A 21,249-nucleotide genomic window follows, 5' to 3' on the forward strand; every position below is an offset into this window, starting at 1 on the left:
ATTCTATGATTCATTCTTGGAAATGGCTGCTTTGGCTAAAATTAAAAAAAAACAAAAAACCATTTAGTCTGAGGCAGACGCCCAGTGTGGAAAACTCCAGGCCAAATGGATTAAGTTTGCGAAAGTCATAAATAACTGAAAACAGGATCTGTCTTTGAATGAGAAGTGTCAGGCAACCTATGTAATAGGTGGTGCCAATTAGAGACTAACCAATTTATCTGAGCATAAGCTTTCGTGAGCTACAGCCACAAGGTGCCACAAGTACTCCTTTTCTTTTTGTATATTTTAAGTTTGAACATTGGCAGCATCACTTTGGGTTGTCACCTCTAAGGTACAAAAAAAAGCCCAGGACATCCAGGATGATCCTGAGCTGATAATACTGGACAGCTGGCAGTGTATATGGAGAACCCTTACAAGATTCCCAAGGACAGCCACCTCAAAAATAGGATTAATCTTGGGAAAACCTGGACCAGTGGCAACCCTATACTACTAGCCTCTAAGGCAAGTGCGGCAGCCACAGAGACATTGCTTAACTGGGACTGGCAACACATTGGCTACAACAGTTGGAGCCAGTGAGTAGCAGTATAACCCTCACTCCATCGCCACCATGCAGAGAATGGATAAGATTTGCCACCCAGATTTTAAGCATATGAAATGGGTCCCACTCCTGCCATAAAACCCTTTGTTAAATTCAAAGTTAACAGAGCTAATAATAGTTAGTCTTGGGACCGAGATGTGAGTTTGAGATATATGTACATCCATCCCATTATTTATGGCAGTATCTATGTACGTTCCCTTTGTGCAGGGATTTGAAGCTCTAGCCGGGAACCCTGAAACAATGTGATTTCAAACTTTTATTCCCAAAAATACTTTATTTATAACAATATATCCATTATCTATAACATAATCCAAAAATACTGCTATACATTTTTACATTTTTTAATAAAAAGATTTATAATATTCTCTTCCATTTACGAAGGGAACATATCTAAGTCCTTTGAGAATAAAACATAACATTCAGGTTAAAGTTACATCATCTCCAATTTGGATGAATTGTAATAAAGCTGAACACCACAAAATATACAGGTGTCTGAAAAAGCTTTTCTTGATAATCTTTAGTGGAACATTCCTTTTAAATCTCTCATAGTTCTGTCGATCCCTCTCCACAAAAGTAATGTATATTTAACACTGCACATTCAAAATACAGGACTTTAAAATTCTTTAATGGCCAAGATCAAGGCTACTGATCTTCCTGTCTAAAGAGGAGCAAAAAACCCTAAATCCAGAAATGAATGGGCAAACAGATACTATTAAGTCTGTGATAACTATTAGAACCTCTGTTTGTTAGGGTGAGTTCCATATGGGACAGCTTTATTGCTCAAACTCTGTTCCAACTCAGATGATCTGAAACATTTGAGAGGTGCTGCAAAGTACATCTGTCATCTTACCTAGTGTTTGTCGTCCCCATAGATACTTTTCATTCTTAGGACTGATAACAATAGTGCTAGCTCTAGGTTTTTAGCTTCCTTGATTAAAATAGAAAGCATCCATTGTTTCAGGCTACAGCCACTCAGACAAGAATCACTAAATAATTTGCTGCCCTAGGCAACTATCTCTAAATTTATGGTAATCAACTTTGCATTGATAGATCTGTAACTGCTTGGTTTTGCAGCAACACCTCCAAAGAGATGTGTTGGCTTTTGAGAATCAGTTTAACCAAACAATTATAATCTATGGTAGTTATTTCACAAAGTATTTTTTTTTAAATAAGTGTTGCCTACAATATTGTATCATTGGATGGATGGGGAAATGGAGCCTGAGTCTTCATCAATATTACCATCTTCAAGACAGTGACACTCCTACTTGTAATCCAGTGTAACAGGATAATGAGGTATGGGTGTATTCACTGGCTACTCAACTACATGCTGATTTGCAAAAAGGTTTACTCTCCAGACAGAGGCAGAGCCACTTCTTACATTCTGCGATGAGAAACAAAAAAGGGCTGACTACGTTCCCAGAGCCGGCTTTGTGCAATTGTGCTTTCTCCCCACTTCCCTCCAACAATCTGTTGCTAAGTTCTATGCACATATTTTTGCTGTGTGTGTGTTTTAAAATGGCAAAAAACATAGTCCTGTGAACATGAAAACTTCATATACACCATATGGAGTGATGTGATATAACAGGGATATGTACATCACATTTTAAAATACAGAACTCCGGAGACACTTTTTTCCATAGCTGAAGTGACAATCAAAATACATTCACAGATAACTACACTGATACCAAGAGGTATGACATTTTTGTTTAACTGCTATCTCCTACAAAGCCAAATGCAAATAGTGTGACTGCAAGAAAGGAGACACAGCAGAAGTTGAGTTTTATATTCTTAAATCACAAAATGTACACAAAGGACACCATTCAGTGGTCCTCCTGTAAGAGAAAAACTATCCTTTTGTTTTTTCAGCTAGAATTGTGCTATATAACTCTGTCTTTTGAATTAATTGTTCTGCTTTGTTGTAACACTGTGGGCCTGATTCTGTTATATTGTAGCCCCTTTCTGACACTCTAATGGTCTATACAGTGGGCTACACCATTACAGCCACTTGTGGCCATAGGTAGTGGAATCCCAGAATATGGGAAGTACAAAAGCAACAAACCCATCTTTACCTCTCTTCTTAGTTCCTACACTAAGCATAGCTCAGTAGTGGGTGAGGGGTCAGGAGGAGGGGAAGAGAATAAGGGACTTGTGTGTAATATTTTCTTTTCCTCCTCTTGGATTTCTGTCTTCCTTTCACTGTAGGGTATGAGACTTTAATGACAGCAAGATTCACATTTTATCTGTCAACCTGAAAGGCAACTCAAATCAAAAGCATGCAAGATGTCCCTTTTAAAACATTCCTGCTCTGTGGACTTCTGTTTTATTAGCAGTGGTTCATGATGGGTGCTGATTAAAATCAGAAAAACTGCAATAGGATTAAAGTCAATGACTTCATCTTAGGTTTGATGCACCATCACAAGAATCTATATCTTATTACTATATTATTCTCCTCCTAAAACTTGTTTTCCTGATTATTTACCAAAGTGCAACAAAGAGATATAAGTAATGTAAACAGGCCTTCATTTTATTTCATGATTAAATCTGACCCTACTATCTTCATAATACCACACTAGGTTTTTGTCTTCACTGTAAAGAACTTAAGGTATTTCTAGAGAAATGGGATGTTGGCAGGAAGGTCTGCACTCTCTCTTGCTACCACTGTCACTATGACACACCCAGGGCAGATCTCTTGCTACTTAAAAATGATTTTCCTCCAGAATGGACAAATGTTTATGAGAATTCAAAAGAGGGGTCTCGATGTGGGAGCCAGATCAAGTCCAAAGGCAGCAATGCAAAATTAAACAGAAATAATTCTCAATAAGAAGAGATGTGCAACTTCAGATACACAGAGCACGCTTCACCAAAATTACGTACAATACTTTGCTTTGGGGAAATAAGACACTGGAAATAGTTCACTGGTCTGCGTGTTGCCTTCAGTGCTACAGGACTGTACAAACACAAAAAATGGACTTCACTCCTAAATATATGAATGTACTTCATGCAGGTTGCAGTTTTATAGAGATCCTTCATATACGTTATGCATAACTTCATGCCTACATTATTTAGGTAGTGGCAATCCACCATGCTGAAAATATAGCTTTCTCATTCCCCTGAAATGCCTTAGGCAGATTCATAGATTCCAATGCATTAGCAAAAATTCCAGCTGTTGGCTGCTCTAAGTATTTCATAGTAACAGCTGTCAGTGCTGTGTGAAAATAACTTAAATAAAATCCCTGTGGCAACTTTCTCAAAAATCCTACCCTCCCTCACCAAGTCATCATCTTCTTTTTAAATAAGAATTACAACTGGCTGTTGGACAATTAAATATCAAATCAAAACAAGAAGGAAGATAGGTCAAAAACTAAAAGATAATATTGCAACATATAAGAAAGAATATATTAAACTCTTCTTCTGGATTTGGTGTACATTCCCCTTCCTTACTTCTTTTTCTTCCTTTCCTGAACACAACGGGGACAGAACCTAGGACAGAAAAGCATAGTATTAAACTTCAACAGATAAATATTTTGCCTGGGAGCTCTTCACTATTTTGGAGGAAGAGCAAATAAAATCAGCTATATGGACGTCAATTTCTTTTGTTGACGCTGTAATATTACAGAGCACAAATCTGGGGGAAAGACATTTAATTGCGATGGGTCCAGGAAATTTGAACAACTAGCAAAAGAGTTAGGGTGTTTGGAGGGTAAAAGTGGCAGAAGGGGGATCCTCAGCCTCGTTTTAAAACAAAGTTGGTTTTAGTTATCTGAACAGAAAAAAACTGAATTTTTTTAAGTGTGAAGACACCTCCTTGCCATAACTTGTATGTTCTTAAAAAACAGATGAACCAGATAAATTACCCCTTCTCTTTGAGATGAGACCACACACACAAAAAATAGCTCAAAGGGAAAATATATCATAAAAGTTACAAGCTCCCAAGAACAGGGTGGAAAGTACAAACATACTCGCTCAATTTTAACGATAGCACTGCAGTTGCTACTCAATTATATAGTACATATGCCATGCAGGAATATGATGTACATACAGCTGTGCAAATACATGTTTTGTTTGTAAACTGTTTTGATTAGGCTGATATATTGTAAATGCTTGCAACCTGAAATATCTGTTAGGGCTTTACTCTGAGGGCTGGTCTACACTAACTCTGTAAGTTGACCTAAGTTACACTAGTTCAATTATGTAAGTTATGTGACCAAAGTCCATGTAACATAGAATTATAGAAAATTAGGGTTAGAAGGGACCTCAGGAGGTCATCTAGTCCAACCCCCTGCTCAAAGCAGGACCAATCCCCAACTAAATCATCCCAGCCAGGGCTTTGTCAAGCCTGGTCTTAAAAATATCTAAGGAAGGAGATTCCACCACCTCCCTAGGTAACCCATTCCAGTCTTTCACCACCCTCCTAGTGAAAGAGTGTTTCCTAATACCCAACCTAAACCTCCCCCACTGTAACTTGAGACCATTACTCCTTGTTCTGTCATCTGCTACCACTGAGAACAGTCTAGATCCATCCTCTTTGGAACCCCCTTTCAGGTAGTTGAAAGCAGCTATCAAATCCCCCCTCATTCTTCTCTTCCGCAGACTAAACAATCCCAATTCCCTCAGCCTCTCCTCATAAGTCATGTGTTCCAGTCCCCTAATCATTTTTGTTGCCCTCCGCTGGACTCTCTCCAATTTTTCCACATCCTTCTTGTAGTGTGGGGCCCCAAACTGGACACAGTACTCCAGATGTGGCCTCACCAATGTCAAATAGAGAGGGACGATCACATCCCTCGATCTGCTGGCAGTGCCCCTACATATACATCCCAAAATGCCATTGGCCTTCCTGGCAACAAGGGCACACTGTTGACTCATATCCAGCTTCTCATCCACTGTAACCCCTAGGTCCTTTTCTGCAGAACTGCTGCCGAGCCATTTGGTCCCTAGTCTGTAGTGGAGCATGGGATTCTTCCGTCCTAAGTGCAGGACTCTGCACTTGTCCTTGTTGAACCTCATCAGATTTCTTTTGGCCCAATCCTCTAATTTGTCTAGGTCCCTCTGTATCCTATCCCTACCCTTCAGCGTATCTACCACTCCTCCCAGTTTAGTGTCATCTGCAAACTTGCTGAGGGTGCAATCCACACCATCCTCCAGATCATTTATGAAGATATTGAACAAAACCGGCCCCGGACTGACCCTTGGGGCACTCCACTTGATACCTGCTGCCAACTAGACATGGAGCCATTGATCGCTACCCATTGAGCCCGACAATCTAGCCAACTTTCTATCCACCTGAGAGTCCATTCATCCAGCCCATACTTCTTTAACTTGCTGGCAAGAATACTGTGGGAGACCATGTCAAAAGCTCTGCTAAAGTCAAGGAACAACACATCCACCGCTTTCCCCTCATCCACAGAGCCAGTTATCTCATCATAGAAGGCAATTAGATTAGTCAGGCATGACTTTCCCTTGGTGAATCCATACTGACTAATCCTGATCACTTTCTTCTCCTCTAAGTGCTTCAGAATTGATTCCTTGAGGACCTGCTCCATGATTTTTCCAGGGACTGAGGTGAGGCTGACTGGCCTGTAGTTCCCGAGATCCTCCTTCTTCCCTTTTTTAAAGATGGGCACTACATTAGCCTTTTTCCAGTCGTCCGGGACTTCCCACGATCGCCATGAGTTTTCAAAGATAATGGCCAATGGCTCTGCAATCACATCCGCCAATTCCTTCAGCACTCTCGGATGCAGCGCATCTGGCCCCATAGACTTGTGCTCATCCAGCTTTTCTAAATAGTTTCGAACCACTTCTTTCTCCACAGAGGGCTGGTCACCTCCTCCCCATGCTGTGCTGCCCAGTGCAGTATTCTGGGAGCTGACCTTGTTCGTGAAGACAGAGGCAAAAAAAGCATTGAGTACATTAGCTTTTTCCACATCCTCTGTCACTAGGTTGCCTCCCTCATTCAGTAAGGGGTCCACACTTTCCTTGACTTTCTTCTTGTTACTAACATACCTGAAGAAACCCTTCTTGTTACTCTTAACATCTCTTGCTAGCTGCAACTCCAGGTGTGATTCGGCCTTCCTGATTTCACTCCTGCATGCCCGAGCAATATTTTTATACTCTTCCCTGGTCATTTGTCCAACTCTTCCACTTCTTGTAAGCTTCTTTTTTGTGTTTAAGATCAGCAAGGATTTCACTGTTAAGCCAAGCTGGTCGCCTGCCATATTTACTATTCTTTCTACACATCGGGATGGTTTGTCCCTGTAACCTCAATAAGGATTCTTTAAAATACAGCCAGCTCTCCTGGACTCCTTTCCCCCTCATGTTATTCTCCCAGGGGATCCTGCCCATCAGTTCCCTGAGGGAATCAAAGTCTGCTTTTCTGAAGTCAAGGGTCCGTATTCTGCTTAGGTCGACTTACAGTGGCGTTTACACTGCGCTATGTTCATGGCAGATGCTCTCCCGGTGACATAGCTTCCACCTCTGGGGGAGGTTAAGTACAGAGATTGACGGGAGAGTGCTCTCCCATCGACTTAGTGCGTCTTCACCACACCCGCTGAATTGACACTGCTGCATCGATCGCAGCGGTGCTGATTTAGCTGGTAGCATAGATATGGCCTAAGCCTATTAAAATCTATGGGAGTTTTGCCATGGACTTCAATGGAAGCAGCCTTTAGAGATGAGAATAGATGTTTCCTAATGTATCGTGTACATCCACACAAATACAATTTCCTAACAACGTATGTTACAAGCCTGCATCTCATCCAGTGCAGGGTACTGGACTAGATGACCTCTTGAGGTCCCTTCAAGTTGTATGATTCTATGATTTCTATATTAGTGAGAGCAAAATTCATGCATCAAGACTGATTAAGGTGTCAGAATTTAATTTTCTTCATGATTGGAGAGAGGCAGTCAAGAAGAGAATCAACAAACAGAACCTGTGCCTCCAAAACCAGGAGACCAAAGCCCTGAGCTAAGTGGGGAAGTGGGATACCAGGAGGAAGCACGAGCAGGAGAGTGCAAAAGGGGAGGGCTCCTGCCTCATACTGAGAAAGCAGGACAATCAGCGAGTTATCTTAAATGCTTATACACAAATGCAAGAACCCTGGGAAACAAGCAGGGAGAACTGGAAGTCCTGGCACAGTCAAGGAATTATGATGTGATTGGAATAACAGAGACTTGGTGGGATAACTCACATGGCTGGAGTACGGTCATGGATGGATATGTTCAGGAAGGACAGGCAGGGCAGAAAAGGTGGGGGGAGTCGCACTGTATGTAAGAGAACAGTATGACTCCTCAGAGCTCCAGTATGAAACTGCAGAAGAACCTGAGAATCTTTGGATTAAGTTCAGAAGAGTGAGCAACAAGGTGATGTGGTGAGAGTCTGCGACAGACTACCAGACCAGGGGGATGAGGTGGACGAGGCTTTCTTCTGGCAACTAACAGAAGTTACTAGATCGCAGGCTCTGATTCTCATGGGGGACTTCAATCACCCCCATATCTGCTGGGAGAGCAATACAGTAGTGCACAGACAATCCAGGAAGTTTTTGGAAAGTATAGGGACAATTTCCTGGTGCAAGTGCTGGAGAACCAAGTAGGGGCAGAGCTCTTCTTGACCTGCTGCTCACAAACTGGGAAGAATTAGTAGGGGAAGCAAAAGTGGAGGGAACCTGGGAAGCAGTGACCATGAGATGGTTGAGTTCAGGATCCTGACACACGGAAGAAAGGAGAGCAGCATAATATGGACCCTGGACTTCAGAAAAGCAGACTTTGACTCCCTCAGGGAACTGATGGGCAGGATCCCCTGGGAGAATAATATGAAGGGGAAAGGAGTCCAGGATTACTGGCTGTATTTTAACGAATCCTTATTGAGGTTGCAGGAACAAACTATCCCGATGTATAGAAAGAATAGTAAATATGGCAGGCGACCAGCTTGGCTTAACAATGAAATCCTTGCTGATCTTAAACACAAAAAGGAAGCTTACAAGAAGTGAAAGATTGGACAAATGACCAGGGAAGAGTATAAAAATATTGCTCGGGCATGCAGAAGTGAAATCAGGAAGGCCAAATCACACTTGGAGTTGCAGCTAGCAAGGGATGTTAAGAGTAACAAGAAGGGTTTCTTCAGGTATGTTAGCAACAAGAAAGTCAAGGAAAGTGTGGGCCCCTCACTGAATGAGGGAGGCAACCTAGTGACAGAGGATGTGGAAAAAGCTAACATACTCAATGCTTTTTTTGCCTCTGTCTTCACGAACAAGGTCAGCTCCCAGAATACTACACTGGGCAGCACAGCATGGGGAAGAGGTGACCAGCACTCTGTGGAGAAAGAAGTGATTCAGGACTATTTAGAAAAGCTGGATGAGCACACGTCCATGGGACCGGATGCACTGCATCCGAGGGTGCTAAAGGAGTTGGCGGATGTGATTGCAGAGCCATTGGCCATTATCTTTGAAAACTCATGGCGATTGGGGGAGGTCCCGGATGACTGGAAAAAGGCTAATGTAGTGCCCATCTTTAAAAAAGGGAAGGAGGAGGATCCTGGGAACTACAGGCCAGTCAGCCTCACCTCAGTCCCCAGAAAAATAATGGAGTAGGTCCTCAAGGAATCAATTCTGATGCACTTAGAGGAGAGGAAAGTGATCAGGAACAGTCAGCACGGATTCACCAAGGGCAAGTCATGCCTGACTAATCTAACTGCTTTCTATGACGAGAGAATTGGCTCTGTGGATGAGGGGAAAGCAGTGGACGTGTTATTCCTTGACTTTACCAAAGATTTTGATACGGGTCTCCCACAGTATTCTTGCCAGCAAGTTAAAGAAGTATGGGCTGGATGGATGCACTACAAGGTGGGTAGAAAGTTGGCTAGATTGTCGGGCTCAACGGGTAGTGATCAATGGCTCCATGTCTAGTTGGCAGCTGGTATCAAGCGGAGTGCCCCAAGGGTCGGTCCTGGGGCCGGTTTTGTTCAATATCTTCATTAATGATCTGGAGGATGGTGTGGATTGCACCCTCAGCAAGTTTACAGATGACACTAAACTGGGAGGAGTGGTAGATACGCTGGAGGGTAGGGATAGAATACAGAGGGACCTAGACAAATTAGAAGATTGGGCCAAAAGAAATCTGATGAGGTTCAACAAGGACAAGTGCAGAGTCCTGTACTGAGGATGGAAGAATCCCATGCACTGGTACAGACTAGGGAGTGAGTGGCTAGGCTGTAGTTCTGCAGAAAAGGACCTAGGTGTTACAGTGGATGAGAAGCTGGATATGAGTCAACAGTGTGCCCTCATTGCCAAGAAGGCCAATGGCATTTTGGGCGGTATAAGTGGGAGCGTTGCCAGCAGATCAAGGGACGTGATCATTCCCCTGTATTTGGCATTGGTGAGGCCTCATCTGGAGTACTGTGTCCAGTTTTGAGCCGCACACTACAAGAAAGATGTGGAAAAATTGGTGAGAGTCCAGCAGAGGGCAACAGAAATGATTAGGGGACTGGAACACATGACTTATGAGGAGAGGCTGAGGAAACTGGGATTGTTTAGTCTGCGGAAGAGAAGAATGAGGGGGGATTTGATAGCTGCTTTTAACTACCTGAAAGGGGGTTCCAAAGAGGATGGATTTAGACTGTTCTCAGTGTTATGAGATGACAGAACGAGGAGTAATGATCTCAAGTTACAGTGGGGGAGGTTTAGGTTGGATATTAGGAAAAACTTTTTCACTAGGAGGGTGGTGAAGCACTGGAATGGCTTACCTAGGGAGGTGGTGGAATCTCCTTCCTTAGAGGTTTTTAAGGTCAGGCTTGACAAAGTCCTGGTTGGGATGATTTAGTTGGGGATTGGTCCTGCTTTGAGCAGGGGGTTGGATAAGATGACCTCCTGAGGTCCCTTCCAACCATGATATTCTATGATTCTACTTACCATTTTCCTTTTGGTTTTGTGGTGAGGTCCACACAAGCGAAGTGAAACCACTCAATTGGACACTGCAGTTCAGGAAAAAAAGAAAGAAGAGAGACACTTAGGATTTTGCACATGTAAAACTAGGAAAGGATGGCCTACTAATGCAGGTTATTTCATCAAATGTATTTGTGCTGTGAAGTTGTGCAGGGTACTGTAAGAACAGATATACAGAGTGTACCTTCAAAAAATATAAGCCATCTTCATAGAATTACAGAAATGTAGGGCTGAAAGAGCCCTTGAGAAATTAAAGTCCAGTCCCCCGCACCGTGGCAGGACCAAGTAAACCTAAACCACCCTTGACAGGTGTTTGTCTAACTTGTTTTTAAAAGCTTCCAATGATGAGGACTCCATGACCTCCTTTGGAAACCTATTCCAGAGTTTAACAACCTCTATAGTTAGAAGGTTTTTCCTAATATCTAACCTAAATATCCCTTGCTGCAGATTAAACCTATTACTTTTTTCCTACCTTCAGTGGAGATGGAGAACAATTGAACTCCGTCCTCTTTCTAACAGTCCTTCACATATTTGAAGACTGTTATCAGATCCCCCCTCAGTCTTCTTTACTCAAAACTAAACATGCCCATTTTTTTTTAACCTTTCCTCATAGTCCAGGGTTTCTAAACCTCTTATCATTTTTGTTGCTCTCCTCTGGACTCTCTCTAGTTGGTCCTCATCTTTCCTAAGGTGTGGGGGACACAGTACTCCATCTGTGATCTCACCAGTGCCAAGCAGAGTGTGACAATTACCTCCCATGTCTCACATACTGTTAATACAGCCCAGAATATTAGCCTTTTTCATAACTGCATCACGCTGTTGACTCATATTCAATTTGTGATCCACTCTAACCCCCCTGATTTTTTTCAGCAGTACTACCACCTAGCTAGTTATTCCCCATTTTGTAGTTGTGCGTTTGATTTTTCCTTCCTAAGTGAAGTATTTTGCACTTGTCTTTATTGAATTTCATCTTGTTGAATTCAAACCAATTCTCCAATTTGTCAAAGTCATTTTGAATTTTAAACCTGTCTTCCAAAATGCTTACGAACCCACACCCCCTCCGAATTTGGTGTCATCTGCAAATATTATAAGCATACTCTCCACTCCACTACCCAGGTCATTAATGAAAATATTGAAGAGAACTAACCAGGATGGACATCTGCTGGACCCCATTAGATACACCCTCCCATTTGACAGCAAACCATTGATAACTACTCTTTGAATATGGTCTTTCAACCAGTTGTGCACCCACCTTATAGTAATTTCATCTAGACCACATATCCTTAGTTTGCTTATGAGAATGCCGTGTGGAACTGTAGAAAAGCCTTACTAAAATTAAGATATATCACATCTACTTCTTTCCCCCATCCACTATAGATATTCAAGTGACACCATCATAGGACCTAATCACATCAGCCATGCCGTCAGGGGCTCGTTCACCTGCACATCTACCAATGTGATATATGCCATCATGTGCCAGCAATGCCCCTCTGCCATGTACATTGGCCAAACCTGACAGTCTCTATACAAAAGAATAAAAGGATACAAATCTGACATCAGGAATCATAACATTCAAAAACCAGTAGGAGAACACTTCAACCTCTCTGGTCACTCAGTAACAGACTTAAAGGTGGCAATTTTGCAACAGAAAAGCTTCAGAAACAGACTCCAATGAGAAACTGCTAAACTGGTATTAATTTGCAAATTAGATACCGTTAACTTGGGCTTGAATAGAGACTAGGAGTGGCTGGGTCATTACATAAATTGACTCTATTTCCCCATGTTAAGTCTATTTCACCTTCTTGTCAACTGTGTGAAATGGGCCATCTTGATTATCACTACAAAAGTATTTTTTTTCTCCTGCTAATAATAGCTCATCTTAATTAATTAGCCTCTTAGAGTTGGTATGACATCTTCCACCTTTTCATGTTTTCTGTATGTATATATATCTTCTTACTATATGTTCCATTCTATGCATCTGATGAAGTGGGCTGTAGCCCACGAAAGCTTATGCTCATATAAATTTGTTAGTCTCTAAGGTGCCACAAGTACTCCTAATATTAATTGTGTTGAGTATCTTGTCATCATTAACCTTTTTAGTGAAGAATAAAGCAAAATAGGCATTAAGCACCTCAGCTTTCTAGATGTCATCAGTTATTAGTTCCCCTTCCCTGCTAAGCAGAGGACCTACACTTTCCTTTGTCTTTCCCTTGCTCCTAATGTATTTAAAGAACCTCTTCTTTTTGCATTTTATGTCCCTTGCGAGGTATAACTCATCTTGGGCACTTACATCGGGATTGTCACAGCCAATCATTTCTCCATAGGACACCTGGTGGCACAAGCAATATGTGGGCTCATTGGGATCCACTGGCATGTCTAGGACATCCGAGGGGTGAACAGACAGGATGGCATCAGCAAACTCAGAACTGTGGAAGAAACAATACTATTGAATATTCAGTGAGAGCAAATTACTTTTGCTCATTTAAAACTGAATATTTCATAGATAACTAGTTTCACTTGAAAATTTAGCTTTAAATATGTCTTAAGCTTAAAATCAATTATGAAGGTTTAGGAAATATATTAATTAAAAATACAAATGGATTTGGATAATTTTAAGCATTGGTCAAAGCAAAATTATATGAGGTTTAATGTAAAGAACTGGAAGAATAATTTGCAGCATACAATACATACAAAAAAGGGAGTACTACTTAGATAGCAATGATAAGCATAGAAAAATTGAGTTGATGACCAACTAGAAACAGGAATGTGTCTATCCTTTTCAGTAGTAGCTTAAAAATCGTATTTCTATCAGAAAATTTTGAACTCTGGTTTCAAGTAACAGCCAAGATTGCTACAACTGAAAGAATGCAATATTTCTCTGTCTTTCCAGTTCATTTATTCATGCATTTGGCAGTATTTTGCATATAAACAGTTGCTGAAAAGACCATTATACACATTAACAGGAACAATACAAGCCTTATAATTTTTAAAATAATGTTTTTATGGTATCATGTAATGCTATTTAAGGATGCTTTATAAGAAACTGGAATTATTTTTGTCATCACTTTCAAAACATTCAAATTGACACTGTCCTGGATTCGGTGACTCAAGATTATTTAGGATACCTACCCTATGATGTAGAATACCAGGAAATGATTCCAAGAATGCCCCAGGATTTCTGGGAGAGTGATGCAACATCAAATATACCTCAGAATGAGTAGGTCACCATTTTCTGCAAGCCAACTCAGTGTAAACTAATACAAATGGCCACACACAAAAATGCTTAGCTACTTTTCTTTACGTTAGCAGAAAGCAATGGAGACTGCATTCCTGCCACCTCAGATACAGATACTGTTCCAGCCATATTAACTCCTTGCTCAGTGTATGAGAACTTAATAATTCAAAGATATCTTGACACTGGTGCCAGGAGAAAGCGTGAAGAGAGGACATATTTAAAATGGAGTCTGAGTAGAAGAATGCTCTGGGAATACAAACTGTTCAGCTGGAAGTATCATCAAAAGGGCCAGGAAGGTTTGACTTAGTATTTTATAAATTTACAAAGCTTTTCCATAAAGCCATGAAAGCTTGTAACTGTTTATCTCTTACCCTCCCTTTAGTTTTTTCTTCTTTGGAGTATCTTCTTCTGATGTTCGCCTGCCTCGACCCCGGGAACCTCTCTTGTCCTTTTGACTTCGTCCCTCTGAAAGCCAGAATTATTTCAAATTAAGGGCACCCCAGAAAAAGCACTGGATGCTTTTTTTGTGTGCATCTATTATTTTAAACTTCTGTTTTGCAGACTCTTTATGTACAAGGCTCTTTGGATATTAAAAATATGTATGATTTACACATACTATATCACACACAGTGCCAACTTCTGTTCTGGATTGCAGCTTGTTCAGCCCCATAACACAAGTCAATAGAATTGCACACGAGTCACCTGGAACTTGGCCTGGTACTGTATATTCAACAAATCATTTAGTAAAAGAGTGCTTTAAAAATAGAATCATAGAATATCAGGGTTGGAAGGGACCCCAGAAGGTCATCTAGTCCAACCCCCTGCTCGAAGCAGGACCAATTCCCAGTTAAATCATCCCAACCAGGGCTTTGTCAAGCCTGACCTTAAAAACCTCTAAGGAAGGAGATTCTACCACCTCCCTACACTCAACATCTTCCCATCCAAGGACTATGCGTTGTTAATCAGGGTGCAACATACACATGCCATCACCAGCACCCACTAAACAGACCTCAAAACCATGTCCTCAGTAATTTAAAGGAGAGAAAAGTTATACAGCATTCATTGTTTACTGTACTTAATTTGGCTTTTTGCCATTTAAAATTTCTAATCTATATTAAAGAAACAGGAATTTTCCTTTAACGCTTAAAATTTCCTACTGTCATCAGGTTACATTGGACTCTTAAGTCAGAAATAAAATCCTAACATTATTTTAATTAATATTTTTCCTTAATGAAAAAATCATCCTCTCCCACCACAATGTCTTTTACTTCTCAAGGCAAGGCACAGCTGATGCAAAGTTTGCTCAACTCAGAGTAGACTCTTTAGTTTCAAAGTTTTAAGAGCTACAGACTGTGGATACCACTTTTGCCACCACAACTCAGCTTCATTTGTAGCAGTGCTTATAACCAATGACTTACAGAAAGGACTATTTCAGGATGTGCTGACTCAGCGAGGCAAGGGACCAGCTTCCAGCAAGAAAGGTTAAGAGGGCTCTAAACTAGATTCTTTCTTCCTCTGCCCACCAAATGGTGGCACCTTGTCAAAATGACCTAAACTTTTTAAAAGCATTAAATAAAATAAAAAAAACACACACCAAAGCTTCAAAAGAAAGTAATGTATGCTCCATCACAGCCCTTCTGCTCTACACTGGATATGCATATTTTACAGCAAGGTTTTCCAGCACTGAGCGAGACGGTGTGGTCACATTAAAAATAACTCACGCACTTTTCAGGCCTCGACCTCCAGGGCTTTCAAAGTCACTGCCTTCCAACTTATCCTTCAGATCTGCTTCAAATCGTGCCAAGTCTGCATCCAGCCGTCGGATGTGTTTATCCACCTGCATGGGAGAGAAACTACACGGCTGAAAAAAAAATTCAACCAACCCACCAAAAAAATCCCAGCTATTCTAGCAGGTGGGACCCTAACAGTTCAGGGCACACTGAGACAGCTCACCCTTACTAAGCATGTCCTTCCTTGGATTGATTTGCGGTTACACTTTACAATAAAGGGTACATTATATATTATTTATAATAGGTTAATAAAGTATTAATAGATGTTATAAACATCTGCAGACATGAGTAGTATGTGTTATAGATGGTTCAAAGCACGTCAGTAGAAAGTGTTATCACAGATGGCTGTAAGCCCTAGTTAAAAGCAATCTATTGACTAGCTGCACTTTATAACAATTAATTAAACATTTAATAATCATGTACTAACTCTTTATGAATTATTTATAAATGAAGCATCAATACAGAGTGTGACAACAGTATTTAAATAAAAATAATCACCTAATAAAATATTACTACTAGAGGAGGATTGAATGGCATGATGGATTGGAATCAAACTTGACAAGATGATAGCGTTTGAAAGTTAGTATTGACACCTGTTCTGCGGTCTATGTGAAACTGAGCTGGTCTCACTCCAGTCCCTATGGGCAGGTGTCCTCCTCACAAAAGACATTGGTAGCAATTTCTGAAAAGAGGTCAAAGTCAAATGGGCTGGTGAAGAACTTGATTGCCTTTAGGGATGATCATTCTAACGTCAGGGCTAAGGCATGACAAGAGAAAGCTCTGCCTGTGCTGTGGATAAAGAGAGGACTCTAGTGCCATCAATCTGGAATCTTTCAACACCACTTATTTAAAACCCCCAAAAATACTACATCACTGATACTTGGGGACTGCACAGCTCAGGAGATTTGTAATGGGACATAGAGTCTTTCACTTCTGGTTTATTAATTCAAAACTGAGTGAAGTCAGCAAGGATCAGAAGTTGTTACTATTAATCAGCCTGAAATGAATTCTGACTTGATTCCAAAACTAGTGAACATACTTCAAGAGCCACCATCTCAACTGACATCATGTTTGGCAGTCTAAGTCAGTACCAGGAACAAAGATTAAGAATTAACTACTTTCCTATCTCACCCACCAGGTCAAGGTTGTGGCACATGGCTTGGATAGTGCAGGAAAGCTTACATTCATGCTCCCTGTGCATATCTGACTTTAGACTTCAAGGTTATCAATCTGAACGTATTCATGGACCCTTTTTGAAAAAAATTGGGAAAAAGATAATGGGAGAAGTACCAGACAAAGCTATATTCTTTCCTGTTCTACACAGCACTAGAACCACCAGCAATTAAACTAACAGCTCACTCATGTATCTCTTGTATCACCATAAGACCTTCCTCCTATAAGATCTCAACATATGCAGATGACACTACTTAATCTATCAAAATAGATTGTTAATTTTCTGGAACTGATCGCAGCTTTTAGGAGCTTCACAGATTACAAAATAAGATGGGGATTAAAAAAAAAAATCAAAACTTTTGCCTCTGTCCCAGATAGCTTCATGACAAATATTCTTTTGAAATTAACCAAATGAACGGAACTTCTTTCCTCACTTGAAAAAAAATCTTCTTTCCTTCACAATCAACTCTCTTTGAAAAATAAAAAATAGAGAACAAAATGAAGTCTGGAGAACTCAAAAGCTAAGAATCCCTTCTGGGGTCACATCACTATTCTAAAAGTAATCTCTGCCCTAGGTCTGCTATGCCCTTTGAGTAAGATACTATCGCAAATTTCAGTTCAAACTTTCCACAACATAAACAAAATCTTCATTAACTTTATCTGAGCTAAACAGTCCAGATACTCATATAAAATATTTAAAAGGCCATTGTCTATTTAAAATTTTTTTTTTCTTTAGGTATGCAGTGAAACCTATAAAAAAACAGGTAAGCAGCATTCTGCTGCTACTGGTAAGCCATGATTAGTAACAGAGGCAGGCAGCGAAATGCTTCACTGGAGAGGAGAATTCAAGAACCAAGACTGAGGGAGAGGCAGAGTAAGGCCTGCACTAGCCTACACACAAACGGATTCTTGATTTAAATCACTAGTCAGGAAGACTCGATTTAATCATGGTTTTCTACATAAAAGTGCATTCTTGTTGGTTGTTATTACTTTAATACAGTGGTTCCCAAACTTGTTCCACTGCTTGTGCAGGGAAAGCCCCTGGCGGTCCGGGCCAGTTTGTTTACCAGCTACGTCCGCAGGTTCGGCCAATTGTGGCTCCCAGTGGCCACGGTTCGCTGCTCCAGGCCAATGGGAGGTGCTGGAAGTGGTGGCCAGTACGTCCCTCGGCCTGCGCCGCTTCTAGAAGCTCCCATTGGCCTGGAGCAGAGAACCGCGGCCAGTGGGAGCTGCAATCAGCCGAACCTGCGGAAGCGGCAGGTAAACAAACCAGCCTGGCTCACCAAGGGCTTTCCCTGAACAAGCAGTGTCCAAGTTTGGGAAACACTGCCTTAATACATCTTCTTCACAACTCAGAGATAGATTTAGGTTTCATTTTTAGAAGGTACACACTATACATTTTTAAACAGTAATTTATTTTGAAAACTTTTCAGATCAGTTTTACAGCTATATCAAAAAATGAAAGATTGTTTGGTTATTTCTTTTACCAAAGGTAACTGAAGCAGATTTTTATGAAGTCATTGGGAGGTGAACTATCTCCAACTCAACAGGTTAATCATTAATATTTGCAGGATTTTCTTGCCATGCTGTATTAGGAGGAGAACATCATAAGACAGACATTTAAATTGTTTTATTTAACTAAAACAACAGCGTTAAGTATTCTGGATTTTTTTTCTTCTACAGCAAACAAATAATATTTTAAGAAAACAAGCATATATCCCTAGCTTCTCACATTTATCTCCAGACTTTTTCTCCTTGTCCAGATCTATTCCGCCCCCAAAAATCTTCTATTCATTGAACTTTTTGAAACTTTGCACTTCGAGAGAGAGGCAAGGGGAATTGACTCTGTGTATACAAATTTGCAGAGGGACAGTAGAATTGAGAACAGACCTCAATTCTACTATTTCTTACCTCTATAAATTATTTATTTAAAAACATTTTTGCTGTTAACAAGCATGTTACCTCTGGAGACACAAATCCACAGTCTGAGAACTGCAAAACTAAGCATCTCTGATGGTATCTTCTAGACTGAGAGCACTGAGTCCCATTGGGTAGATAGAAAGATTAACCTAAATAATCTATACAGAAGCCTGTGGAACCTCATAAGATTGGGTCCCTAATCCATGAACTATTAGAACTCATTTACAAAACTTTTCTTAAACATTACATGAATATATTGTCTCATACTATAGAATTAGAATTTATAATCCCTATTACATGATGAGATATCCTTGAGCTATAATGTATCTTCATTAAAACTATCTTTAGATAAGTTTTTTCCTCAAAAAGCATTTTATCAAAAAAATCCGATTTAAATAAAATAATCAAATTTAAAAAAAATATGATTTTTTATATTTTTTTTAAAAAATAATTGATTTTTATCCGCCCTGCCTCCAGTTAAAAAGAACTTGTCTAAACAGAGAAGTTGCACCAAACAGACATCCCAACTGACTCATATAGCAGCCAGGAGTCTCTGGGATGGAAAAAGGGGAACAAGGTCTAAGGATACCTTTCGCATCTTTGTCTACTAGATCTCTGGTAAAAATTCCAAGTCCTTTTTGTAAACTCATGCATAGGTGTGAGGGTGGGCATGAGAGAAGGAAGGAAAAATTAGAAAAGAGAAGTATGGTGTATTTACAGAGAGATCTGGATGTGGGAGAAGGGGGAGAAAAAAGGAAAGAAGGTAGAGGTCCCAATGTGGGGGTAGGGGGTGTGGAAGGAAGAAAGAAATAAGGGAGCCTAGAGTGAGAGATGAGGAAGCAGACTCTAAAGACAACTCAGACAAAGTAGCAGTGGAGAAAAGCAAGACAAGGAAAGAAGATCTAACATCTCTTGCTTTTACGAGTAGGGCTGGTTGAGCAAGCCAATAAGTATATTTTCAACAAATTTCACTAATTATTAGTTGAATAATTTGTTTAACAATATTTTTATTTCACTATCTAACCAGCTCTAGAACTATCAAATACTATTTGGCAGATTAGCAATTTGATGAACATTAGCAAAATTCTTGAATAATACAGTCAAATATATTTTTCTGCTAATTGACCAGCTTAGTACTGTTACATTTAAAAAAATGTACTAAATACAAAACCACCTGTCAGTGTTACAACTGCAGGAGTGTAGTTTGAAAGGCGTGGCTTTGGGAGGTAGTGGAGTGGTGGTACATTTTTTTTTTTGTTACTCTAACTGGTATGCTTAGTCTTTTGGGCTACAAGGTCATCTTTTCAAGTCCTGCACCCCACTCATCACTCTTTCTGTGGGACTACAATCGAGGGCACTGCAACCACAGGCAGACATGTCCAACTGCTTCTATTCACGGCCCAACTTATTCTGCATCCTCTCTTGTAGCAAGCCAAAGTGTGCAAGTGTAAGTCACAAAGGCAGTCCTCATTCTATGTGAATCATGTCTGCGGAAAAATAAGCAGGGAAAGGAGCACCGCTCAAAAGTCAATAAAATAAACACAGTGGTGAGTGCCACCAGGGTCCCTTACAAGAAAACAGTGCTAGCAAGAAGCTCTTCTCTCAAGGACCAGAATATTTCTCCCCCGGGTCCATAGAGAAAAGGCAAATAGTTTAGTGTTCAGGCTGTAATAAGGAGGAAGGGACTTTGGCATGAAATTAACATCTTTTAGTCATCTAGATACTAAAGTAATGACAGACACTTTCCCTTAATCCTTCATATTCCCCATATTTCCCCCCATTTACCAACATCACTTTTGATGTCAACTCAACAATTGCAATGGGAAACAGCAAAGAATGGGAGCAATTTCAAGTTCCTGGTGCTATATTACACTGCAGATGGGCAGTACAAATCACAGCAGTGACTAACAAACCATACAGCTATGGGGTACTCACAATGGAAGTTTGTTTGACACACAACCTAACAGAATGAAAGGAAAACTGGAGTTTTCTTGGTAAGACAACGGTAAAAACCACTGTAACCCCTAGGTCCTTTTCTGCAGAACTGCTGCCGAGCCATTCAGTCCCTAGTCTGTAACAGTGCATTGGATTCTTCCATCCTAAGTGCAGGACTCTGCACTTGTCCTTGTAGAACTTCATCAGATTTCTTTTGGCCCAATCCTCCAATTTGTCTAGGTCCCTCTGTATCCTATCTCCCACTCCTCCCAGTTTAGTGCCATCCGCAAACTTGCTGAGGGTGCAATCTACACCATCCTCCAGATCATTAATGAAGATATTGAACAAAACCGGCCCCCGGACCGACCCTTGGGGCACTCCACTTGATACTGGCTGCCAACTAGACATCAAGCCGTTGATCACTACCCATTGAGCCCGACAATCTAGCCAGTTTTCTACCCACCTTATAGTGCATTCATCCAGCCCATACTTCTTTAACTTGCTGACAAGAATACTGTGGGAGACAGTGTCAAAAGCTTTGCTAAAGTCAAGGAACACCACGTCCACTGTTTTCTCTTCATCCACAGAACCAGTTATCTCGTCATAGAAGGGAATTAGATTAGTTAGGCACGACTTGCCCTTGGTGAATCCATGCTGACTGTTCCT

At 40.7% G+C, this 21,249-nt stretch overlaps 1 protein-coding gene across 2 annotated transcripts in view; it reads right to left on the reverse strand.

Annotated features, from left to right (window-relative positions):
- Nucleotides 1-923: 923 nt before the first annotated feature.
- The window catches only part of ING5 (inhibitor of growth family member 5), a 55,151-nt gene continuing 34,825 nt past the window's right edge, over nt 924-21,249 (reverse strand). The window contains exons 4-9 of one of the 2 annotated variants that reach the window (XM_075132306.1): nt 15,491-15,602; nt 14,137-14,230; nt 12,821-12,956; nt 10,498-10,559; nt 4,040-4,078; nt 924-2,944 (exon numbers count right to left, since the gene is read on the reverse strand). In XM_075132306.1, the coding sequence (XP_074988407.1) occupies nt 2,842-2,944; nt 4,040-4,078; nt 10,498-10,559; nt 12,821-12,956; nt 14,137-14,230; nt 15,491-15,602 (546 nt within the window). In that variant the 3' untranslated portion in view covers nt 924-2,841. Of the gene's footprint in view, nt 4,079-10,497; nt 10,560-12,820; nt 12,957-14,136; nt 14,231-15,490; nt 15,603-21,249 lie in introns of both variants that reach the window. The other variant, XM_048863580.2, reaches the window with a different exon arrangement.

Source organism: Caretta caretta, chromosome 9 (assembly GCF_965140235.1).
Source record: "Caretta caretta isolate rCarCar2 chromosome 9, rCarCar1.hap1, whole genome shotgun sequence".
In the NCBI taxonomy this organism is placed as follows: domain Eukaryota; kingdom Metazoa; phylum Chordata; order Testudines; family Cheloniidae; genus Caretta; species Caretta caretta.